Source organism: Theobroma umbraticum, unplaced genomic scaffold (assembly GCF_002168275.2).
Source record: "Theobroma umbraticum cultivar Fairchild unplaced genomic scaffold, ASM216827v3 scaffold_67.0, whole genome shotgun sequence".
In the NCBI taxonomy this organism is placed as follows: Eukaryota; Viridiplantae; Streptophyta; class Magnoliopsida; order Malvales; family Malvaceae; genus Theobroma; species Theobroma umbraticum.
The window spans coordinates 5211858-5220427 of record NW_018397262.1 but is presented as its reverse complement, the minus strand read 5'-3'; the positions used below and the strand labels follow the sequence as shown (position 1 = coordinate 5220427).

Sequence of the window (8570 nt, the reverse complement as noted above, 5' to 3'; positions counted from 1 at the left end):
TCGAAATGAAAATTAATAAAAGTTAATTACACCCATGAACCGTCCAGAATAAAAGAAAAAGGAAAAAGAAAGGAAAAGAAACGCAAAAGAGAAAAAGGAAAAAGGAAAATTTTGTTAATCGAATCTTTCGTTTTCCTCTTCAAAACCTTAGGGTTCTCTTTTTTATTCCTTTTCTTTTGCATTCTCTTTCTCCAATGGCGACCCAACAGAGCAATGCAGCAACAGCTACAAAACTAGGGCTAAGGAAACCAGTCTTCACCAAAGTGGAGCAGCTGAAGCCGGGGACAAGTGGCCACACTTTGACTGTTAAAGTGCTCTCTTCCAACGTTGTCTTACAAAAGGGTCGATCCGTTTCCCAACATCTCCGCCAAACCCGCATCGCCGAGTGCCTTATCGGGGATGAAACTGGTTCGATACTCTTCACAGCTCGTAATGATCAAGGTATCTTTTAAGTTTTTTTGAATTTTAAATGTCATGTCTTTTTATTTCATTTTATATAAGAATTTTTTGTCTTTTTGGTCTTTATGTGTGTTTTTTAATGCGGGTTTTTAATAAAGATGTGGTTTATGTGGGTATATTTTCTGAAATGTGGTTTCTTCATATTTGAGTTTATGTAAAAAGATGGGTTTTTTGGTGTATATATGTGGTTTCATTATATAAAATGATGGGCTTTTTTATGTGGGTTTTGAATGAGTATGTTTTCTATAGGCGGTGTTTTGTGACATGGGTTTTGTTTGTTTGGTGGGAAAATGGAAAAATGAGAGGGGAAAAGAGGGCGATGGGATTTGATGGGGAATGTGGGAATGAGGTTTTAAAGTTTGGGGGACATCAAAATTATCGATGTTTTTGTTTTACTTTGTTTCATGTGCATCATGTCGGAAATGGATGTCGGAGAGAGAATAAAAAAGGAATGGAAAATGGAGGTGATTGGAATTGGGAATGAAAGTTTTGACTTTTGGTGCTTTGATTTTTGAAGCACTTGTGTGTGAACAAGGTTGTGTATGTTGATGAGAATATGGATAAAAAAAGTGGGGAAAAGGAAGGGAGTATGAGCTCTTGGCGTCCTGTTTTTTGAGATTGGTATAGGAGGAAATTAAAATAGAAAATGTAGTTAACTTTAATGAGAATGAATGAGCTTCCTAATACTTGTGAAATTGTTTTTGTTATGTGGGACATTTGAAGTGAAGAGAAGGAAACAGAGACGATCCTATTTAATGCTTATGCTATATAATTTTTCATTTTTTATAATTGGGGGAGGGGGGATTCGAACCCTGCTCTTTAAGCAGGGAGGATAATGCACCAACCAATGAGCCAAATGCTCGGGTGCTTATGCTATATAATTTGGAAAATAGGAAGTTCATAACTTCAATCGAGCATATTTAACAGTAAACCATGGAGCTTTTGTTCTGGCGTAGTTTACCATGTAACAGTAAAACCATGCCCATACTTGAATCTGCTAGTGGTTTGCCCTTCTCTCCCTTACACGGTGCTCGCTAGTGGTTTTCCCTTCTCTCCCTTACATGATGCTTGCATCTTTAGTGGCAAATCCTACAACCAATTCTGTGAGGAGCTAACCTATTTTGGTAACTCGTTAAACCTATTCTATTGGGGCAAGCTGTTAGCTTAACAAATCAAATTAGATTTCTTTGTTTAGAATTTAGGTTATAATAGTAATTTGGTTCAACATGAATTGACAAAGTAGTTTTATAATCGCTACGATCCAGCAACATTAACTCTAGTTCAATTCTTTATAGCGTTTTTGCCTTAATAATGAGTGATTGGCATTTCCTTCCCTTCTTTCTCATGTGACAGAGCAGATAAGGAAAACAGAGGATCGAAATTACAAATTTTTTTTTGTGTGATTTCTTTTCTGGTTGTGAAAGAAAAATGAATGGAGATTGCATTAGTCAAATTAGCTTAACCGAACCATCTAATTGGGTGCAACCATCTAATCATGGATATTGTATTTTATCTATCTTTGTTCACATTTTGGGTTTCAGTTTTTATTTCTTATATTTGGTTGGAGATTAATTTGTTGGATTAAATTGTTTTATTAGCTGCTTGTCCACTTTGATGTGTTTAAACTATATGGAAAGGAAGAGAGCCGGCATCTCAGTAGTAGTTCAAACTTTATATTGTCTTTTGTTTAAACTCTGAATTAATTAAAAGGAAAAAAAAGAAAGACTTCTATGGTTATAGAATTTTGAGTAATCCACTTGAAGTTCAGCCCAAGTCAACCATTCTTTAATGTGAATAGTTTGTTAATTATGATTATGGAAGGTGTTGAAGAGTTAAGGTATATTGGTAACTATGTCTCCGAAGTCAGTGTTCTAGCATCATAACTGTTAAGCTAACTCAAGGCTGTAAGTTGTTACGACCTTTATTATCAATGAGTGTGGACATTCAATCTTACAGTGATCCCTTGGTCTTCTGATGATTGATGTAAATCTGAAATGTCATTTAACATTCCACTTTGCTTGTTATAACTTCTGCTCTAATTTAAAATAATAGATGTATGCATATATGTGCAATTATATGGAATGTGGTAAACCATACTGCAGTGACTGTTTGTGTTGTTATCAGACCACTACTTAGGTTCATGTTGTCTGTGAGGATAAATTTATACATATTCCACATATGTCTTGATTCGTTAGAACTTAAAATAGAAGCATCATGCAAAATGCTTTATATGGCATGTGGAATCTGAGGTTTATTTATTTTATTTAATCGCTGTCTTTCAATTTGGTTCCGTTGTTAACAACCTTGTTATATGTTTAGTTGATCTGATGAAGCCAGGTGCTACTGTTATTCTCCGCAATGCAAAGATTGACATGTTTAAGGGATCCATGAGGCTAGCAGTTGACAAATGGGGGCGTGTTGAGGTCACCGAGCCGGCAAAGTTTGTAGTCAAGGAGGATAACAATCTCTCTCTAGTTGAATATGAGTTGGTGAATGTGGTTGAGGAGTGACAAGGTCTTATAATATTCTATATCTATGGAAGAAGAGTAGCTTCATAATTGTCAAAAGCTGTGATGGGTAGTTTCTTCTAAATTTATGCTAATGTGATAGTTCTGCAGTTTCATTTTACTTTGTGAATGGTATATGTAGTTTGGGTGGCTAATAGATATGACTAAACCAAAAGTTATGCAGTCTTTTTTGTTTAATATGACTATCAGAAGTAGGATTTGTTAGGTATTGGCAGAAACAGCTTGGAACTCTGCTTAAGTTGGAAATATGAAAATGTTAATGATATATTTTTTTCTGGTTTAAATTTTCATGCTTATCTCTAATTCTCAATCTTTTTTATGTCTGAAACATAAAGTATGTTGGCAGTATCCAGCACTGTCAATTGCTTTGTTTGATGAAAATCAACCATTGGGATGGTAACCAAGTTGGGATTAACTTAGAAATTTTAACAATTGTTACAGTGAAAATAGACATGGTGTGGATTCACTGTTTAAGTGTTTCTTAGTTTCAAGTCAGATTAGGGTTAATATTTGATGCTCAAATAGTGTATTTTTATATTATTTTTTTATTAAAAAAAGGAGGATTCGAATTTTATTTTCTAGATAAGAGATAATGTGTTAATCAATAAGTCAAATTTTCGAATAAAGTGTCATTTTATTATAAAAATAAATTTAAAACTTTTAAAGATTTAAAAATAAATATTAATATTTTTTAAAAAATACATAAAAAATAAAAATAATTTTTTTATCTCTTCTCCACCATTGGAGTTGCAAAGTCTTTAAGAATTTAAAGATTTTGATATTTCTCTTGGAGACAAATCAAAATTATTTGGATGTGATGTGTTAATTATCAACAATCTAATAAAGAGTAAACTCCTTATATTTTACCAATGATGGGTGGAGACAAGCGTCAACCTATGCTTAACAATGTGAGTGCCCATGGGTTTTAATTGACTTTAACCAAATGTGGATTGATGAGGGATAAAGAAAGAATGATAAGAGAGCAATTTTGGCAGAACTTACTGTATTACTTATTGTTTCTTGATTTATTTTATTGAACCTAATCAATCTCATTTCATGGCATAGCTGCCATTGCTGCAATTTCCAATTACGGCTATAATCCATAACTTAACTGAGAATCAAACTATTAAAAAAGAAGTAGTAACATCAATTATAATGATAGGGCTTTTGAACTCAAATTAATCTTCAGTCAAAAGTATTTAAAAAACGAAGAGGAAACATTGTTTATACTAGGGCCCCTAGCTAGAACTTTTGCCTTCGTGAATGAAAATTTCTCTAGTTTGCAAGAACTTATATATACTGCTAGGCTTTCCTTCTATGCATAAACAGCTAGATTTTTACCCTTTGTTTGCTTTTGATGTAATTGTCCTTTACATGGCAACGAAAAGATCATAAATATGCACAAACATGCATAGAAATATATAGCTGTATTTATACTATTCTTAATGCTATTAATTATTTCTTATGTTATGATATGATTGGTATTTTGGGGAATTAAGTTCTTTTTTAGAGTATATAATGCATATTTTCTAAGGTTTAATGAATAAAATAAGGTTTTTCCATTTTAGTTGTAGATGCGCATTAACTGTTTTTATATTTAGTGTTAAGGTGTTGTGGACTTTTATTTATACTTAATCTCGATTTATATTTTGTGTTGGTTTCTAAGGTATTACAAGTGATGAAATAGCTTCGTTTTTGTTTTCTCAATTTAATTGGTTCAACTACAGACTTATTTATGTATCAACTTATTGATACGTAATAAAATTGGATTTTGTTTGACCAAAAAATAATTATGAACTACCTATTATTATACCCATAATTATGATATATTTACAAATATAAAAGACCTAAAAAGAAAATACTTGAGTAAGATGAGTAGTTATAAAATTCAATTTAGAATTTAAAATAGAAGCATTCTCTACCTTTATAAAAAAAAAATAGAATTAAGACTTTGAACCCCTCAATATAATTTATTAGCTAAAAAGATTTAGAATATTGGTGTCATATGTTGGAATATGTTATGAGCAATAAATTTCATTTTGCCTAACTTACATTTTTGGTTTTCTCCTCTGTCTCCTTTAATTTAGTTGCTTTGCTATTCTAATAACTTAGGGTTTTCATTTAACTTAAACATTTGACTTCATTTTATGAATGTTAAATAAATTACTTACTTATTAGTATCAAATAGATGTGTAAATTGAAATAAGAATTTTAAGAAAATTTGATCCTATATTAGATAGGAAATTAAGATGAAAAGGTAAAAGTAAAGTAACTAATTTGATCCAATTGTATTTTCATGGCTTCCCCTTCTTCTTCTTTGTTTTTTATTTCATTCTTTTTATGATCAACCTTAGTGTGACAATGGCATGATATTATTTTCCATGGACAAACATGTGAACAACAACATTGCAATATAAATAGAGATCTAAGTCAATACCTTAATTAACATTTGCTTACTGTTTTTTTATGTCAAATTGAAGTGTTCAAATTACAACAAAAAAATGGTTCATTGTAGAAAGAAAAGTCAATCTTCCAGCTAGTCTTTCGGCAACAAAAAAATAACTTTTTGAGGTCGAAAATGAAAGCCCTTGTTGTTGCATAATATCAAGAAAATCAAACCACCAAGACTCGAATAAACAGCAAATCAAATATCAGTCTAAGGGTAGATCCTAAACCAAATCAAGAAGAGATATCCCGTAGATTATTTCAAACTTTGCCGGAATCCGAAAACAGTCATAACTTGTTCCTTAAACCACAAATACATATACCAATCTTTCAAGGACTCATGTGGTTCATATCAATGAATCTGAGGAGATGTTGAGAAAGCTTTAGCTAGGAGTAGTCATGGCAAGTTGCAGGCCATTAGGGTTTCTACTAGGGCTGCCCTTTGCTTTTCTTAGTTTACTTCTCTCCCTCATCGGGGCTATCATTTGGATTATTGGGTAAGTTTCACTTCCATTTTCCTCTCATTTATTCTTTATTTTTCTTCAAATTAATGTTTGTTTCTGGCCTAGTTTGTATGAACTTGGAAAACCTTACTCCAAGTTCATATAGGTTTCATGTTTCATTTATTAGTATATTGCTTCAAGGCTTGCAGCTCATATAGTTCTTATAATTCCTCATGCAATGCTTTAAGAATATTTATATAGATATAATTTCTACATTAATTTCTCCTTAATAAAGGGGGCAAAAATTAAATCATAAGCAATTGATCCAGAAACCAATTGATTAATGTTCTGATATCCTAAGATTGAATTAATTCTCCACAACTTTTTATCCATTGTTTCTATATTCTTAGGCAGCCTTTTATACTTTGTTTTGGGTGTAGCTTTAATATAACTTTGTTGTTGCTAGTTCTACGTTTTGAGTGTGATTAAGTCTGATTTTGGTGCCAAATGATTTCCTTTTAATTTGTTTTATTTTATAAGGTGTTCTAACAGTCTCTTATTGGGATGTTGATAAATTTGCTTTCGATTTGTCTAGTTTTAATATAAACTCGACTTGGTATCAATTTTCTGATACAGTAATAAATGAATCCATTTGATTGAAAAGAAAAAACGTTTGATTATTTCCTTCTCCCTCTTATATGATTTAAAGTTAATTTTTTATATTGCATAAATGAATATGAGATTTAATTGTTCAAATTAAACTTGAAGGAAAAAGCTTTAATTAATTTTTTTCATTTTTGAGGATTAATAATTAATTTGTACAATTAAATTTCTTAATTCTTTAGTGAAAATTATAACTGGCAGGTCAATATTCAGTTGCCTGTGCCCCTGCTGCGCATGTTGTGTTCCAATAGTAGATATGGCAATGAGCATTGTGAAGCTTCCTATAACAATAATTCAATGGTTTATTGATCTAATTCCTTGTTGAGCCTTTTCCTTTTCATTTTTCATTTTGTAACTTAGTTTAGTTTCTATATGTTGCACTGTCGAACTAGCTAGCCTTTGAAATTTTGATGCATTATTTCCTTTCCTTTTCCTTTTTCTTTTAATTGTATAACGTTTTTTGGAGTCAAATTAGAACAGATCAAAGAGAGAAGTAACTGTTACATTTGGATACCAAAATAAACTATAAATGGTGATCATTCGAGTGTAATCTTTTATTGAAACAACTAAAAGTTTATCTAACACATTACAAAAATAAAACCCTTTCTCAATGACAATTTTCCATCAAAAAAAAAATTCGTCAACCATTAATGTGTATTGTTATTAATTCCTTGGATAATAGTAAAAATTCCATTTTGTGCACACTTCATTGAAATTACATCAAAATTTTTTGATGAAATTAATTATGCAAAAAATATTATTTTTTGCCAAGGTTATTATTTTATAATATAGTCTTTTATTATCGTATGTCGAAAATTTTATGAAAATAAAGTGTAGACATTTTGATTCAAGAAATACATGGTTGAATGAGAATCTACAAAAGGTGCCACATACACCGTATTATGTTCAAAAAATGACTTTTCAAAGTAAGCAAAAGACCTTCATGATTTACTTTTAATATAATTTGAGTGCAATTTTTTTTTTTCTTTTTGTGGTGAAGACTAGAAATTTGAACAAAATTGGCACCGTCTTGGGGGCATCAGACCAATTTTGTACTTGCTCTTTTATATTTCATACGATATCGACTAATTTGGACTCAAACACATATGGGGAAACAGAATTTGCCCCACCAGTTTCACCTTTGTCGATCAAGACCAAACCTCATGTCTTATTTTGGACTTCATTGATATCAAATCTTATCTTCTCGAATCCTTTGCATGAACAAAATAATTTCTTATTTAATTAAATTTTTTATAAAATTATCTCTTATTATGTAATTTATCATCGTATATCAAGGAAGATTTGTTTATATTTTTTATATGATATGAACATTTATGAAACAAAAAAGAGTTAGTTTTCATCGTATAATTTAAAATTGTAAATATAAAATACAACTTCTTATCAAATAAATTTTTACAATGAAATTCCTATTGGTCTCACAAAAGATGAAAGCCTTTGATAAGCATTCATTCAGAGACTCCAAATACTCCCAAAAATCAAGATGAATTATGTGCAACAGCTTCTCATAGAGAAGAAAAAGAAAGAATCCCATAATTTCATAGGCAAGGATTGAGTAACAAAAGTGGGCCTAAGTCATAAAGTACAGTGTCTCTGGGTCGGAATTAATTGAAAAACCTACACAGGGAAAGAAGAAAATCCACTGTTGAAGATACACCATCGACTAGTCTTGAAAATCCATTGTATCTCTTCATAGAATTCGAGTTGGTGTTGCAGAGGAGGAGAAGCTCGTTGACAGCTCAGAAATTTAGAAAATGGTCATTTTTGTGGACAGGGGGTGCCTTTCCTAGTGAAACTGTTGCCCTTTTTTTTGACAAGTCTTTGTCAGCGACGAGGGGATGCACTGGCGACAGTGGATCAACTCGGTCCATCTATTCACAACCATTCATGAACTCTTTTCTTCCTGCCCCTATCAAATTTTTTGTCCCATATAGCAATGGGAAAAATGCTTATGAAAATAAGTTTTAATCATGTCGGACACCAACATCCAATTGAGTTCATGTAGCATGATCCA

General features: G+C 31.4%; 2 protein-coding genes across 2 annotated transcripts; both read left to right on the top strand.

Moving 5' to 3' along the window:
* Positions 1 to 60: 60 nt before the first annotated feature.
* LOC110419332 (uncharacterized protein At4g28440-like) lies at positions 61 to 3271 on the top strand. Its single transcript, XM_021432332.2, has 2 exons — positions 61 to 441; positions 2779 to 3271. The coding sequence occupies exons 1-2, from the start codon at positions 195 to 197 to the stop codon at positions 2967 to 2969; spliced, it is 438 nt and encodes a 145-aa protein (XP_021288007.1). The 5' UTR covers positions 61 to 194; the 3' UTR covers positions 2970 to 3271.
* Positions 3272 to 5831: 2560 nt separating this feature from the next.
* Positions 5832 to 6942, top strand: LOC110419725 (signaling peptide TAXIMIN 1-like). The gene is made up of 2 exons (XM_021432817.1): positions 5832 to 5929; positions 6740 to 6942. Exons 1-2 carry the CDS (start codon positions 5832 to 5834, stop codon positions 6861 to 6863), a joined length of 222 nt encoding a protein of 73 aa, XP_021288492.1. The 3' UTR covers positions 6864 to 6942.
* Positions 6943 to 8570: the final 1628 nt, after the last annotated feature.